Raw genomic sequence first — 17,793 nt, forward strand, 5'->3', positions numbered from 1 at the left:
TGGATAAAGATGGAGGAGTAGAACTGCTGGGTTATAGGACAAGTGTATATTTACCTTTATAAGAAACTGCCAAATAGTCTTCCAAAATGGTTATAATATTTTACAGTCCCACCAACAATGTGTAAGAGTTCCAGTTACTCCACATCCTCAACCAAGATTTGCTATCATTCTTTTTAATTGTAGTCATTCTTGTGGGTATGAAATGGTCTCTTTGTAATTTTAATTTGCATTTCCCTAATGACCAATGAGACTGGGCATCTTTTCATGTGCTTACTGGTCATTCACATGTCTTCTTTGGTGAAGTAGCCATTCAAGTCCTTTGTCTTTTTTTAAATTGGGTTGTTAGTTTTTATTGTTGATATGCAGTTCTTCATATATTCTGGATACAAGTCTTTGGTCATACACATGTACTGTAAAAATTTCAGCACATACTCCCTAAGACAATAATATTCTCTACATAATCAACTGTTATTGCACTCTGGAAGTTTAACATTCATATAATATTTTATCTAACATTATAAATTTTCTCACAGTCTAAGGCTTGCCTTCTTTTTTAAGTTTCAAGCACATAATTTTGAAGAGGTCCAATTAATCAACTTGTTTTTGTTTTATGCTTCTTGTGTCTTCTCCAAGAAATTGTTACCTACCACCTTCTCCACCCACGCCAAAGTTGTTAAGATAATACTTTATTTTCCCTCTAGAAGGTATACGGATTTAGCTTAACACTATGATCCACTCCAAACTAATTTTCATGTGGGGGTGGGGGGATATATATTATAAATTTCCCTAGAACTAAACATATTAAGAAATAAAACAAAAATTTCCATCACCCCACCTGCCAGCTAAAAGTCCATCTACTGTTTTAGCAAACAATAGCCTCCTGTATCACAAATTCAGAAACTTCCTATTACAGCATATTTCAATCTTGTAAATAATGTAATCTGAATGATTAAGTGTCAAATTTATGTAAAGAAGTTATAATGACAGGAAGCATTAGGAAATGAAATGACTCAAAGTAATAGAAATAATCGGTGTATAATCAACCTCAGACATCAGTGTCAGGCTTTGTATCAAGCAAATATCACTGTCTGTCAGGGGTCCTCAGGTGGGGCTTTCAATAACTGTATTACTTCCCCTCAAACTAGTACAATAAGTATCCACGTACTCTTCACCTAGATTCACCAAATATTAACATGTTACACTTGCCTTTTTTCTCTCTCTATAAAACATTATGTGTCTGGGAAAATGTGCCACTTGGAACTACTATAAAGAGCATGATTAACTGATGGTTCCAACTGTTACCCTTCTAGATCTACCACCATGTATTCTCAAGGCCCACTTTCTTGGGGGCTGTTTCCAGCTAATGACTGAGCTCAGCAGAAGTACTAATGGAGGCCTATTCCCACAAGACATGGGCTCCTCTAACAGGTAACATTAGCTCGAGGACTCCCCATGAGCGTAGCCAAACCCTTTTGGAACTGTTCTATAGCCTGAGACTCTTCCTGACCAATCTCCCATCCTTCCCCCTCTCCTTCACAGGTGTCAGCCTGCCCTGTGGTATGAACGCCCTCTCCCACTTCCCTTTTTTCTCCCTTATTCTTCACAGGCATTTCCCCCCAATAAATCTCCTATACATCTAATCCCATCTTGGCATCTACTGATCAAAGTACCCAAACTAACACCAGGTGTGTACGTATGGGTGGATGGGAGCTGAACCATGAAAGCAAGTTGCAGACACCATGAGACTTTAATCCTAAATACTTCAGCATGCATTTCCTAAGAATAAGGACATTTTCCTACATAATCAATTACAAAGACCACATTCAGGAAAATTTAAGTTGACACAATACTTTAATATATATATTACATATTCAAATTTCTGATTTTCCCAGTGATGTCCTTTGTAACTTTTTCTTTTTGATACAGGATTCAGCCACAGAGGATATATTACATTTAGTTTTCTTGTCTCTTTAGAATCCTTTAATCTAGAACAATTCCACAGCTTCCCCCCAACCCCAATTGTTCATTTTCCTTATGTTAAAACATTTTTTTGAATTTCTGAAAAGTCTTGGCCAATTGTTTTGCACAATGTCTTTCAATTGAGATTTGTTTGTTTTCTCATGATTTGGGCCAAACATTTTTGCCAGGAATACAACATAGGTAATGTTGTATCCTTCTTAGTGCATCATATCAGGAGGTCCATGGTGTCAATTTGTCCCATTTTGGGGGATATTGATTTTGATACCTTAATTAAGGTATTGCTTTTAGTAATTTTAAGATTAGAAGACCTAATGTGGGTTCTATATTCAAGATAAAGTCAATCTTGAGATTATAAAACAAATGGAGTACCAGCTAAAGAGAGCATAATTGACCCCAGTAGCAACAATTTTATTATAAACCCACTTTCAGGATTTATTCAAGTTTTATATTAAGTTTTGGGAGAAAATCCTTCATGGGTTGCTCACATTTCTGCATGTTTTGTCAGGAGAGGCACTGACTGCCTTTATTCTGGACTATCTTTTCAAAAATGTTTGTATAGTGAACAGTTTAGAAAGATATTGTATCTCCCTTCAGAGCAAAAGGTAGGTTGGCTTACAACCCTGGAAGACAATGTATCCCTTCAGAGCAAAGAGCAGGCACGTTTACTGCCCATTATAAAATACTTGCATTCTCTAAGCACAGGGTTCCACTGCAGCTGTCACCTGACTTCCCTTTGTCACCCTATGGGAATTAGGGCTTGAGGAACCAACACAATGAAATGCTCATACTCTGGATATTGCTATTTTGGTGATTAATAAAGTCCTTCATCCCTGACTCAGAAATCTTGTGTCTTCTGCCAGAATCCATAAAACTATGGCAGACTAACTTGTTAGCTTTAAAGTAAGAATCTCAGCCTCTTCACAGTTCTCAAAACTTTCGTATTTCCTACAGAAAAGCAAACTTTACTTTCCCTTTTACTTTGAAGTATATGAGATCATATATAGATCACATCTCAATATTAAATTCCAAATTCCTTTACCCATAATTGGATTTATATGAGCTTACCAAATAAAGGGTTATAGTTAAATCAATCTGATGCATTCTCCTTTTTAAAAAAATCATGCTGTTCTATCTTTACTTAACTTTGACAATATTTTTTTACCTCTACACCAGCAGAGGCATCAAACACAGCCACTGCACCATCTAACACTCTTAGGCAGCGCTCAACTTCCAAAGTAAAGTCCACATGACCTAAGAAAAAGATGAGAATTAAACACCTAAAATCTTTAAACCATCACCACCACCACCACCACCACCACCACCACCACCACCACCACCACCACCACCACCACCACCACCACCACGTGATCCAGCAATCCCAGTTTGGGTACACACCCAGAATAATTGAAAGGATAATCTCAAAGAGATATTTATGCCCCCATGTTCAGAACAGCACTATTCACAACAGCCAAGAGGCAGAAGCAACCCAAATATCCATCAATGGATGAATGGTGTGTGTGTGTATATATATATATATATATATATATATACACACACATATATATACACAAAATTTTGTATATATACAAAATGTGTTACTTCTAGGCAAAGGAATACTATGCAGCCTTAAAAAGGAAGGAAATCCTGCCACAGGCTACAACATGGATGAACCCTGAAAAATTTTGCTAAGTGAAATAAGCCAGTCACAAAAGGACAAATAGAGTACGATTCTACTTATAAGAGGTAACTAAAGTAGTCAATCTCATAGATCTAGAAAGTAGAATGGTGGTTACCAGGATTCAGGGGAGAGGACAAAGAAGAAAAGTCGTTTTATGGGTATAGAGTTTCAGTTCAACAAAATGAAAAAGTTCTGGAGATCTATTTCACAATAATATGAACATACTTGGGCTTCCCTGGTGGCGCAGTGGTTGAGAATCTGCCTGCTAATGCAGGGGACACGGGTTCGGGCCCTGGTCTCGGAAGATCCCACATGCCACGGAGCAGCTAGGCCCGTGAGCCACAACTACTGAGCCTGCGCGTCTGGAGCCTGTGCTCCGCAACAAGAGAGGCCGCGATAGTGAGAGGCCCGCGCACCGCGATGAAGAGTGACCCCCGGTTGCCACAACTAGAGAAAGCCCTCGCACAGAAACGAAGACCCAACACAGCCAAAAATAAATAAATAAATAAATAAATTTTAAAAAAAAAAAAAAAAAAAAAAAAAATATGAACATACTTAACACTACCAAACTGTACACTTAAAAATGGTTAAGACAGTAAATTTTATGATATATATATTTTTTACCACAATTAAAAAAAAAACACATACACAAACAGAAAAGCCTCAAAGTAATGCAGCACCTCTGCATTGCTGAAACAGCACTATACCTGGTGTATCAATTAGATTGATTCTATACCCCTTCCAATCGAATGTAACAGCAGCTGATTGAATAGTTATGCCTCGTTCTCGCTCTTGAGCCATGAAATCTGTCACTGTGTCTCCGTCATCAACATCTAACCAGGAAAAAAAATGACACAGTTAGGCTTAAAAGTATATTTTATAGGTCTTTGGTATCTACCTGACATAGTTTAATTTGCTCTAAGAAAAACTGTTTACAAAATATTTGGTTTAATATTTAGAGCCCTTAATCATTCTCTAAATAAATCATCATTCTAGAAAAAGATTTTTCAGCTGATGAGTAATTCTTCCATAAAAATAATTTTTCTGTAATAACTAAGATTAAACTCTTTTAATATTTTAATTTTACTGAACCATATACTTCTTCCATTTTTTTCCTAGTTTAACTTTCATTATCTCATCCTTATCTGACGTTCCTCACACCTGATCCCTTGACAGGAGGCAGAGTAATGCCATAAAAGAGCACAGACAGACCAAATTTAAATCCCAACTTTATCACTTCTCTACAATCTTGAGCAAGTTACTTAACCTAGTTTTTAAAATACGGCTAATAAAGCCAACCTTGCTGGATTGTTGTAAGAATGAAATGAAACTATATATATAAAGTACCTAGCTCAGTAAATGGTAGCTACATGCAATAAGGTAGAGAAAAAATTCCTCCAAAGTTAAATCATCTTTTACAAACCTTTCTTATTACTAAATTTTCCTTTTAGGATTTATTTATACAAATATAAATAAAGTCTTCTATAGTATAAAGTCATGGATAAAATTTATCCTGACTACCAAAAAGGTCACTCAAATTACTCTGCAGTAAAATTCTTGAATTATGCATTTTACTCTTACTCTTATTCAGTAAAAGAAATGACAAAGAGCTGATCTTTACCAATCAAAATTCAAGTTATCATGGCCTTATACTACCACTGCTTATGTCAGCATTAAACCTCTAAAATGCTAGTTACTCCATATCATTTTTGTGTGTGTATACGTGTGTATAAATATACACACACACAAATGCACCAACAGAGGGGAAAATAGCAAGAAAAATGTATCTGTTAGCAACTCTAAATATCAATGTTAAAGAATTGTAACAGTATTGCCAGTTATTCACAATATAACTAACCGAGAAAACAAGTATCATTTAGAAGACAAAGACCAAATAACTAACCAGAGGTTCTAAATAAGGCAGTAAGTTTCTAAGACACTAAAAAATAAAAATTTGCACAAAGATAAAGATCTTTATTTCCTATTATTATTTTTAAATATAAATTATTTATTTATTTATTGGCTGCGTTGGGTCTTCGTAGCTGCGCGCGGGCGTTCTCTAGTTGCGGTGAGCGGGGGCTACTCTTCGTTGTGGTGCACGGGCTTCTCATTGCAGTGGCTTCTCTTTGTTGTGGAGAATGGGCTCTAGGCACGCGGGCTCAGTAGTTGTGGCTTGCGGGCCCTAGAGCACAGGCTCAGTAGCTGTGGCACATGGGCTTAGTGGCTTGGCGGCATGTGGGATCTTCCCGGACCAGGGCTCGAACCCGTGTTCTCTGCATTGGCAGGCAGATTCCCAACCACTGTGCCACCAGGGAAGTCCTCCTATTATTTCTTTATGATTAAACATATGACTAATAAAATCAACCTTGGATCAACAAATTCTGCCACAACTGGGATAGTTTCTAGGCCTCTGGCCTGAACCAGAAAAGAACCTCAAAACATATCTAGTGTGTGTGTGTGTGTGTGTGTGTGTGTGTGTGTGTGTGTGTGTGTGTGTGTGTGTGTGTGTGTGTGTGTGTGTACATGTGTGTATATATACGTACCTAATATATATATATATTCCTAGAGTAGTCATAGAGTAGTCAGATTCATAGAAAAAGAAAGTATAAGGGTGGTTTCCAGGGGCTGAGCAGAGGGGGCAATGGGGAGTTGTTGTTCGATGGACATATAGTTTGGGCTTTGCAAGATGAAAAAGTTCTGTAGAATAGTTGCAAACAATGTGAATATACTCAACACTATTGAACTGTACACTTAGAAACGGTTAAGACGGTAAATTTTATGTTATGTTTTTTTTACCACAATTTAAAAAAACCTGTTTACTTGAAAATTGCCTGTGTCCACCTCATCTAGACCCTCGACTCAAGGATACACTCAGGGGATATGCGGGAAGGATTCTAATCAGATTCGTGATACAAAAGAGGAAGCCTAACAATGTTCAGTGTTTTGCTGTCTGTTATTTCCCCATTTACACAGCAATAAATTCTATGAGAAATTCATGTGCTTATACATTTAGGAACCTATCATCATGAAGATTCTAATCGTGAGTGGTTTTCTCCTCTATAGCCATTAAGTCTCAGCCAATTCCAAGGGTCTAGAGAAATGGGTCTCAATAGAGCACATTTCAAAATCACTGCGGAGCTTTTGAAAAAGACATTAACTTCTACTTCTGGTATTACTGACCAGATGACCTCCATGTCACATTTCAAAACAAACTGTTTCACCAGAGATAAAGGCACTTCATAATGATAAAAGGGTTGATTCATCAGAGAAATATAACAATCATAAATGTGTATGAGTCAAACACAAGTTTCAAAATACGTGATGCAAAAATACAGACATCCAGGCCATACCCAGACATGCTGAATCTTAATTTTCAGAGTGGATTTAGGGCATTGTTATTTAAAAACAAAACAAAACAAAATCTTTAAAAGATACATGGGCATTAAATGTGCATGCCTGGTCAAGAATCACAGTTTTGGGACTTCCCTGGTGGCACAGTGGTTAAGACTCCATGCTCTCAATGCAGGGGGCCCGGGTTCAAACCCTGGTCAAGGAACTTGATCCCACATGCATGCTGCAACTAAGAGTTCGCATGCAACAACTAAGGAGCCCACCGGCCGCAACTAAGGAGCTGGTGAGCTGCAACTGAGGAGCCCGCCTACCACAACTAAGACCCAGCACAACCAAATAAATAATAAAATAAATAAAATTAAAAAAAAAAAAGAACCACTTTAAAAAAAAATAATTAATTAATTAATTTTTTATTTTTGGCTGTGTTGGGTCTTCGTTTCTGTGTGAGGGCTTTCTCTAGTTGGGGCAAGCGGGGGCCACTCTTCATCGTGGTGCACGGGCCTCTCACTATAGCGGCCTCTCTTGTTGTGGAGCACAGGCTCCAGACGCGCAGGCTCAGTAGTTGTGGCTCACGGGCCCAGTTGCTCCGCGGCATGTGGGATCTTCCCAGACCAGGGCTCGAACCCGTGTCCCCTGCATTGGCAGGCAGATTCTCAACCACTGCGCCACCAGGGAAGCCCAGAACCACACTTTTTGACATACTATAATAAAAAAGTAAATTCAAAACTTAGGTAAATTATACTATTACTGGGGGTTAAGGATTAACGAAATCCTTTCTTGTTCTGCATGAGAATTTGACCTCTGGTTAACCTTCTGGCTCTCCTCTCCTAGAGCCCAGAAAACCAGTATGCCAACTGCATTGCTAGGCAACACACTTATGGAAAAAATAATTTCTGATTGGTAAACTACATCTGACCTGGGAAGAATTAATAATGAATTATAAATACCTGATGAAGATACATAGCTTTAGGCGTCCCTGAGTTGGGTATGGCATGCCCCTGGTGGGAAACCAGGAAGATGACCCATGGAGCTGTAACAAGAGATGCTCATTCCTACGGGGCATGAGTCTTCTAAGCTAGGGTGGCTCCTGTGAATCTTGTTACCTTGCAACTAAGCTATCACTTTTGGGTGGCCAAAGAAGACAGTTCCCACATAGCTATGTGGACTGCTATAAGAACTTCTGTAGAAAGAAACACCTATTGCTGGTCTGCTGGTAAGCTATGTTTCCTGTCTCACAGTCTTCTGAATAGACCAGTGCCAACTATAGCCCAAGATAGTCTTGTGAGTCTGATTGTTTAATTGAACCTAAAAAGACCCTTTGGTGAGTACTGTAACTACCTTAACTTTATGTTGTGGTTTAGACAGCAGTGCCTCCATGCCATATGCAAGATCTCTAGGTTGACTTCTTAATCAAAATATTTTCCATTGATGTTTTTTCTAATGGGGGGGCAGGGTGAGAGGAGGAATCCATTCTAACCTCCCAGTGATCTTGTGTATCCAGAATAATACAATATTCTTTCTGTGGTCGTAGTTTTTCCTGCATCAATATGAGCCATAATTCCAATATTACGGATTCTGTTTAAAAGGGGAAAAATAAAAAAAAAATTAAAAAAAAAAACAAAAAAAAGGGGAAAAATTTTAAAAAAGATGTGTATTATAAGGTGGACATTACTAAAATTGTAAAACCAAAATATCTATGTTGCACAAATTTCAAAGCTGGTTGGTATTTCAACAATTTATATAATGGTGTAAAAACTAGAAAAATGGAAAACATATCACTATCACATTACTCTGACAAAACAGCTAAGTAACAAAAGAGCTAACTACAATTTTGTGACTATCTTATATTTATTTCTATGAAAAGTGTGCTGTTGCTACATTAAAAATTTTTAGCATTGAATTGAGACAAGAAAATAGCTTTTAAGATATATACCAACATCTATTTATAGTTAATTAGCTAGGGCAGGAAGTTACAGAAATTAGAGCATTCACTAAATGCTGAATTAAGCCTGTGTGAAAAACCTGTAACTTTTCATGGCAGCCTATGGAAAAGAAAATATCAATGACAGTACTTACTTAGCAATAGGAGGATTGATGATGGAATGAAGGGACTTGATATCATTTCCTATTAAACCTAATGGAAAGAGTGTTAAAATTGAACTGTTAAATTTAAAGAAAATTTCCTTTAATTTATAAATGAAAGAAATTAAAAGAATTTTAAGCAAATAGTAAAATTACTATTAAAGAAAATCCAATTAAAGTAAAATTCAAGCTAAATATAACACTCATTTACCTAAAATTTATTTTCTAGCAATCTCTAAAAAAACCTGTGGATGACAATAAAACAAGATAAAGCTTTTAAACATCAATTTCTAGATTATATCCTTAGAAAAATATAGATTTACCCCAATCTCTGCCACCTGCTACAATTCTATAATAGAATTCTATAATAAATAGAATTGCAAAAGTAGAATTAATGTTCATAACAATAATCTTCAGGCACTAGTAGATCTTGAACCAAAAAGCACAGTCCTGTAAACCTACATTGTCAAGGTTTGAAGAGCAAAGAGTTGATACTCATATCAGCTGATAATGAGTTTTTGTACAACTTGAAACCTACCTTCCCTCAGCAATTCCAAGGACACGATACCTGTAAAGACAGCCTGGGAGGTATCACTGAATAGAAGCTATAATAATCTAATACTTGTAAAAGGCCAACTTGTAAAAACTAACAGTATTTCTGGAAAAAAAAAAGTCCATAATGACTTACTCCATGCTTACCATTTATTCTATTAATACTAAAGAAACAATGCAGTTACATTTATAAATTTAATCTATACCTTCCTGCTATTTAAACCAGTTCTCCTAAATTTCTGTAATAAATTATGATGACTTCTATTACATTTTGAAAACCTGATGGCAGTTTGAAGACTGAAAGATAATCCATACTGCTATAGATAAATTTGTACAGGCAAAATATAGAAACCCAGATATAGACCAATAATGCAGAACATTAAATTCACATGCCTTTACAAGTCACACAGCCAACTGGTATTTTTACTCCATTATTCTCACATGACAAAGATGGTAATGAGAACAGCTACAGAATGAAGCTACAGGTGACCCTTGAACAACACAGGTTTGAAGTGTGTGGGCCCACTTATCCAAGGATCTTTTTCAATACATGCATGCTACAGTACACAATTTGCAGCTGGCTGAATCTGTGCACATGGAACTGCAGATGTGGTGGACTAACTGCAAAGTTATATGTGATTTTCAACTGTTTTAGGGGTCAGCACCTGTAACCCCCTCATTGTTCAAGGGTCAACTGTAGTTTCACTAAGTCTGCCACATGCTTGCTTACTTCACACACAAGAAGGACATTCAGAATTACAGTACAATTGACCTTTGAACAACTTGAAGATGAGGACTGCCAACCCCTGTGCAGTCAAAAATCCGAGTATAACTTCACAGCCTGTCCTGTGCATAAATCGTTCCTGTGTATCCTCAGTTCCGCATGGGCATCCAACGAACCGTGGATCATGTAGTACTGCAGTACCCATTTAGTGAAAACATTCTGCATATAAGTGGACTCTTACATGGTCAAACTTATATTGAAGTTCAAATCTGTGCTGTTCAAGGGGCAACTGCAGCCAGTTCCTCAGCCTTCAGGCTTTTAATAGCCATATTACCTAACCTAATCTATCCCAGATAAATATTACACCAAACTAGTCTTAAGAACCCTCAAAATAAATTATCCTGTTAACCCTCTATTAACAGAAAATACTTTTGAATAAAAACCAGAAATGAACTAGGAAAATCAACATTTTACAGCAAGAGCACTCTACAAGTAGACTCACCTGCTAAACCTTTGAGCCGACCCTTCCCTTTGCTCAGCTCATGAGGATGGACAGCAGGTGAGGAACGAAAGTGTACTGGCACTACCTCCTAGCACCTATCAGAATACGCCAACTCCTAATAATCTCAAGGAGACAGCCAAGAAGTAAAAGGGAGCCACTGTTTTCAAAATGGTTGGAGACCCCTAATAAGGGAGATGCTTGCAAATGAGAGACAGAGAGAAAGAGAGAGAGAGAGACAGAGACAGAGAGAGAGAGAGACACAGAGAGAAAAGGGAGAAAGCAAGCAAGCAGTTTAAGTAAAATGAGAAGAATCTAACATTTGTACCTGGTAGGGAACTGTAATTTCTTCCAAGAAGCACATGTAGCCTTAATCTTTTTAGACTTGCTCTTATTTTAGAGGAACACATATTCTAGTGAGGAGAAAAACAAACAACGTTAATTTTATTTTAGCATAACTTACTACTGTAGTTTTAACATCATAATTATGCTTTGAATCTCCATATAGTAGTCTCAATTTACTAACTCCAATTCTTTTAAAAAGTGACAACACAAAATTACACTACAATAAAAAATAAGGATAAAATTAATACTGCTTGCTCTTTTGAGCTGACCTTAGATGATGGCTCTCCTAGACATGCAGCATTAGCATCACAGGGATCAGGAATTTGAAAGACAAATTCTCAGGACCCATTCCAGGGAAGAGAATCAGAAACTCTAGGGATAGCGTCCAACAATGTGTTTTAACAAGCCCTCCAGGTGATTCTGATAGCTGCAGTTTGAGAATGACCCTAAAGTTTCCAGAGAGCCAGAAAGGTTAAATAAGGTTGCTAACCCTGGATACCCCTTGGTTCTCCTTTAAGCCTATTAAGAGCTGGTGGGGGTCATGAACTCTGAAACCATTAGGTGTTTTCACCTAGATTTATAACAGCGGCTACATATTAGAATCACCTGGAGAGCTTTTAAAAAAACATTCGGGGGATGAGGAAGGAAGGGAAGTTGGAGGAACTACAGCATTTTTAAAAGCTCCCCAGGTATTTTCTCCTAATGTTCCCACATAGAGGTTGAATGTTCTCCATCGATTTATCCCTGGACCACTAAATACACATTTAATGGCTGTCAATATATTTGGAATTGTAGTTAGTGTATGTAGTGATTTTGGGCTGCCACAATCTGCCTTTCATGATGTCACAGAATGCATACCTGTGCCTTCTGTATTATTTCTACATTAGTTACCAAGTTTCTGGCAATAAAACACTATTATTCTAAGCAAATATATTAAGAGTAGAGAAGAGACTCAAACTATTTAAATTTCTACTTCATAATGGCCAGGGTAAGACAGCATCACCTGTCACAGGGTGTACAGTCTGAAAGCATCAGAAATGAAAACACTGAAGAAAAACTGCAACTCCTTGGGCTGCTAATGACCTCAAAAATGGAATACAGATAGTCTCAAAATGATAAGGCATACTTCTTGTTGATTACAGGTTCTCCCATACCCCCTGTTAAGAAACTGCTGATATACTAGTATATGAAATACACTAGACCTTTGGGGAAGTTAAGTAACTGAAGTTGTTGAAGTACATTTAATTTTACAAGAAAAACTTACGTTAATGTGCAAGCTGGATATTTTCTTATGATTCATTGCAAATATCCTCAGATTGGACATCTTGGACCTCTAAACTGTTATTCTCTGAAAAAGAAATATACAAAATTACAAGACTAAATTTATGTATTACATGTAAGACATATGTAAGTAAGGCAAATGTAATATATTAGGTAAAAATGTATTACTTTTAAAAAGTAGGAATATTTGTAGCTATCAAAAAGAAAATGCATAATTCAGAAAATGAAAGCTCACACTAAACATGAGAAATATGGTCCCTTATTTTTTCAACATCCTTTAACTCTTCAAGAAAGATATGAAGAGGGACTTCCCTGGCAGTCCAGTGGTTAAGACTTCACCTTCCAATGCAGGAGGTGCAGGTTCGATCCCTGGTTGGGGAGCTAAGATCCCACATGCCTCGAGGCCAAAAAACCAAAACAAAAAACAGAAGCAACATCTTAACAAATTCAATAAAGACTTTAAAAATGGTCCACATCAAAAAAATCTTTTTAAAAAAAAAGAAAAAAGAAAGATATGAAGATACTGTAGAAAAAGATACATTGAAATTACAAAAATATATCATACCAACCAAAAAGCACTTCTATGTAAAAATGAAAAACAGAATTAAGTATAGAAAGGTAAGCATCTACATGTTAACTTGGTAATTTCTCACTGATAGTATAACTTTTGGGTTTATTTGTATATTGATTTTCCTACCATAAATATGTAAATATGTATTTCTACCATGTAAAAAATATACAGAAGTAAATCCTCTTCTTCTATGATCACGGAAACTAAGCATCTTTAGTTTAAAAACGTTTACTAAATATTCACAATGCATCAAGTACACTCTCAAAGCTATGAGAAATGCATGGAAGTATATGAGACTGAAGGGGGTGGGCAACAGGTAAACAGAAAAGGTTAAACCACTGTGCACCATGTTATGTAAGAAGGCATGTCAAAACTTATTATTATTCCTCCTAAATCTGCTCCTTTCTGTATCTTAAGACAGAAACATTCACTACCCTTATTTAGGAAGTCACCAAGTCCTTTTGATTTTATTTCCTAAATATATCTTGAATCCATTCCCCCTTCTTCATTTCCAATGCCAAAGTTCAGAATGTTTGCAAAACCATGCATGTTAGATCCATTCTAAAATAGAACAATGGATTCTACCATAACAGGATACAAAAAGCTCACTAATATGGTTTGATCCCACATTGCAACTAACCTTTAAAAAACCATCACTTGTCAAAATCTGGTATAACATCTAAGACGGTCCACAATTTTCTGAAAAGACTATTAAAATACTCCTTTTCCCAACCACATATATGTATGCTGCTAGATTTTCTTCAGACACTTCAACCAAACATTTTACAAATATATATACAGTAACATAATAAATACAGAAGCAGATGTAAACTGTTTTCTGTTAAGCCAGGCATTAAAAAGACTTGCAAAATTGTAAAGCAATATAAAACACTCTTCAAACAAAATCATTTTTGTTTTTGAAAATATAGATATTTTTCATAAAAGTATATTAATTACATTAATATTTAATGGTTTATTATTTTAAATGAATTTTAAAACATTTTAAAGTTTTGTTTTCATTTCTAGTATTTGAATATCAATTACAACCCATACAAACAAAACTGTTCATTCTGACTCATTTTTAAGAGTGTGAAGGGTTCCTATAGACCAAAAATTTTAAAAACTTATTCCAGCACTGTTTCCTAAAGTGACTGCCCATGATTATTTTACGTTATAAGTAAAAAAAAAAAAACAAAAACAAAAACTAATGTTAGAAACAATAGCCAACAAAATCTGTGATCTTGTAGTGTTGCTTATGATGAAATTATTTACATAAAAATGTGAATTTAAGGAAGAATATTAAGTAATTAATAGTGCAGGTAATTCAGTTGTCAGTCTTAAAAAAGTAGTACTCAGATCACTTAAGTGGGAAACACTGCTTGAATCCATTCTTGACACATACCTTTCAAGTAAACAACCTCATCTTGTCAATTCCCTACTTAAAAACCTGTAAAGGTTCTTAATACAACAAATCCTGTCCCTAACTACCTTCACAGCCTTGTACTCTCCTACTCCCTACTCTATTCCAGGAGCTCTAGCCAAAATTCCTCTAAAACACTGTGCTGCAGTTTCCTTCACCACAACCCGGTGTCAGTAGACTGGCTTTATTGCGCTCTGGCAAGTGGACCCAAGCCTGGTTTGGTAACATAAGTACTCACTAAAAACTGTGACACCTGATGGTATAAAAACGGCAAGTAATGAGAAAAAAACAGGTAAATACCCATTCTACATTATCAACAAGTTACACGACCAATAAACAAAAGAATCCATGGACTATTTTTTTTTTTTTAAATCAGTGGACTATCAGGCCTGTAAGGCTTAATACACAAAAACAGGAATCATGGGACACTAAAGTACAATCACAACATACATTAGCATAAAAGCACAAATGAAGATGATGTTGCTGAGGATAAAGTAATGTAGGAACAGAGATTCTAAAGCATCAAATTAAAATAGTCTGTGTTTGCATACATGGTATTTGTTACTGTACTTAGTAATTTTTCCTAAATTAGAAACTTCAATTTAGATTTGTGTCATATTCACTGTTTCTTAAAAAAGTATCAAATATGAATTAGGCCAATATGTTCATTATTGATTAATGTCAATCCCTAATGTCATCTTTGCTCTTTTTCTCTTTATATTGAATAGATCATCTCAAGCTATCTATCTAAGCATTCATTTTCACTACAGAATTTATGTCACAAGTTCTAAAACAAGCTATTTATCTAAATTTTAGAAATTAGTTCTAGCCTTTAACTTCATTCAAGAAAAAAGCTTGGCAAATCAACTTTTACTTGCTAAAAAAAAAATGCTCAGTAGTTAAAGATACTCTTAAATTTAGGTCAACTGGACTGAAAAAGCCCCTTCCAATTCCCTGTTCATCTAACATTCACTGGAGCAGCACAAGGAGTTGATTATCGGAAACATGAAAATGAGTAACACATGATCCCTATCCTCAAGAAAAATATTAGGTTTAACAATCCTGCATATCACAATAACAAACATTTCATTCATACTTTCTGCATGGCTCTTACTACTGTACCTGTTCTTCCTCTTTAACACAAATAAGCTTCATTTTTTAACACCATGCAATTTATAAAGCAGCTCTCACATCTCCTGGCTTATTCTTCTAAACTGTACCAATAAATACTGGCAAAGTTTCATGCAGATCAAAGGAATACATTTTTATGCTTCTGACTGCCAAAATGCAAAGACTGGGTATCTAGTATATACTTGTAGATGTACCAAAGTAGTGATGATACCCAACTTGGCTACTGCCAGTTACACACGAAGAAATTTTTTAAGAGACCCTTTTGTTGACACTGATCAGTTTAGGCCATTTTTATCCCACAATCACAGCTGAAATAACAAATGATAACCAACATAGCGATAACTTTGCCTCGTCTATTTCACACAAATCAAAATGTGACTATTGCTTAACCTCTAAAACATTTGTTTTCTATTTCTGATTCAGAAGGGAAAAGGGCATTATGGCTTTAAGGGTTGTAAATGAAAAAACATGAGTTCACAATTTAAACAAACCTATTAAAAATTTCTATAAACTGACAGGAAACAGGGTAAATCTCACAATGTTAAGCAAAAGAAACCAACACAAAAAAGTTCATACTATATGATTCCAATTATGTCAAGTTTAAAACAGGCAAACCTAATCCATTCTGTTATTAGTCAGGATAGTGTGTACCCTTGGGAATGACAGTTACTAGAAAAAGGCACCGAGGAGGGCTTCTCAGGTGCAGGTAATTTCTTGATTTGGGTGCTGCTTATACAGGTGTATTCAGGTTTTGAAGAATCCACTAAGAACGTTCATCTACGATATGCATTTGTCTGCCTGTCATAATTATAACACATCAATAAAGTCTTTTAAAAACTCTCCATAAACTTTTAATTATACTAGAAATGTCAAGTGGGCCCTTTACTTGTGGTGGAAAACACCAGACTAGGCTTTACAGTCAGAGGACTTGCTGGAGTCCCAAGTCCTCTGTGATCTCTGACAAATCATTCCAAATCTGAGCCTGTCTTTTCATCTATCACATCACAGGATCCACATGAGAAGGAAGTTCAATTATCAACAAGAATTTATTGTGTGTCTACCACTGCCTTCTAAGTAATGGGGTTAAAAGTAACAAAAAAGAATCCAACAATCCCTTCCCTCATCCTGTCCCTACCCTAATCAGTGGATACAAACAATAAACAAAATAAATAAAATACATAGCATCTCCTATGGTGATAGGTGCTACAGAGAAGAATTAAGCAGGAAAGGGGAACTGGGGCAGTAGTAACTATAAAAAGGAGCTCATGGAAGGTCTCAATAAAACAGTGACCTGAATCAGGTGAGGAAGGCAATACCAGGGGGAAGTGTATCCCAGGAAGAGAGATTACATAATTTACTGTACTTGAAAATATACAAATGCTAGTTAGAATTAGTTCGGGTTTTAAAGGAAATAAGTCACATTAGAAGATGAAGCCTTAAAAAAAAACTGCCTCAAATCCAAGCTCTAAGACTTAGGGCGACAATAACAATGACGTTCCAGACCGTGAGGGTAATTAAGGGAACTTCAACGACCGTACAGTAAAACGTAAAACCAACAGCTTTCCTCGGTACCACTAGAGGACCACTAGATGGTCCAAATCCACTCGGCACCGTCCTGGGCACCAAAAGGCCTCAGGAATTTCAGAAATTAGTCCGGAAATACAGGACGCTGTCTTTCTTTTCTGACAGGTGTTAAGGCCCAGTAATTTACTTTCCTCTACAGTAAGTTTTCATTCCTCTGCATCCTTCTCAATCGTGCACACATTACACACGGTGACAGGAACCAAGACCCGTCGCTCTCGCCAAAGGCGAGACAGAAAGGCCCACACGTGGGCGGACACCGAGGTGAGGGGCCGGGACGCCCTGCAGTCCTCGTGCTTGCCTGGCTGTAGCATCCTGGAAGGTCGCCAGTGGCCATCTTGGGCCTAGGCACGCGGGAGTCACACGGCGCGGCCCCGTACCCACCTGGCACTTGGTCGCATTCCGGGGGCCGGCTTTTTCCCGCCGGGCTGGTGAGAGCCGATGTGCGGGCTGCACCCTACGGTGCAAAGGCCTCACGTCGCGACGCCCTACCTCCGAGAACGCCCTACCCATGAGCGGAACTTACATCTTCTTCTCTCCGCCTCCGGCGGCGCCTCTTTTCACCACTTCCGGCGGTGCCCCACTCAAAAGCAGCCGG

General features: G+C 37.0%; 1 protein-coding gene across 7 annotated transcripts in view; it reads right to left on the reverse strand.

The window, feature by feature from the left end:
• Positions 1-17,765, reverse strand: part of GFM2 (GTP dependent ribosome recycling factor mitochondrial 2) — a 47,607-nt gene extending 29,842 nt beyond the window's left edge. For 2 of the 7 annotated variants that reach the window (XM_007175923.2, XM_007175921.2), the window contains exons 1-7: positions 17,580-17,764; positions 12,476-12,559; positions 11,195-11,279; positions 9,086-9,143; positions 8,487-8,584; positions 4,366-4,491; positions 3,143-3,231 (exon numbers count right to left, since the gene is read on the reverse strand). In XM_007175923.2, coding sequence (XP_007175985.2) covers positions 3,143-3,231; positions 4,366-4,491; positions 8,487-8,584; positions 9,086-9,143; positions 11,195-11,279; positions 12,476-12,535 — 516 coding nt within the window. In that variant the 5' untranslated portion in view covers positions 12,536-12,559; positions 17,580-17,764. Of the gene's footprint in view, positions 1-3,142; positions 3,232-4,365; positions 4,492-8,347; positions 8,585-9,085; positions 9,144-9,629; positions 9,660-10,869; positions 10,985-11,194; positions 11,280-12,475; positions 12,560-17,579 lie in introns of those variants that run through there. The other 5 variants (XM_007175922.2, XM_007175919.2, XM_007175920.2 and 2 more) reach the window with 5 other exon arrangements.
• Between the last annotated feature and the right edge of the window lie 28 nt (positions 17,766-17,793).

This window comes from Balaenoptera acutorostrata, chromosome 2 (genome assembly GCF_949987535.1).
Source record: "Balaenoptera acutorostrata chromosome 2, mBalAcu1.1, whole genome shotgun sequence".
In the NCBI taxonomy this organism is placed as follows: Eukaryota; Metazoa; Chordata; class Mammalia; order Artiodactyla; family Balaenopteridae; genus Balaenoptera; species Balaenoptera acutorostrata.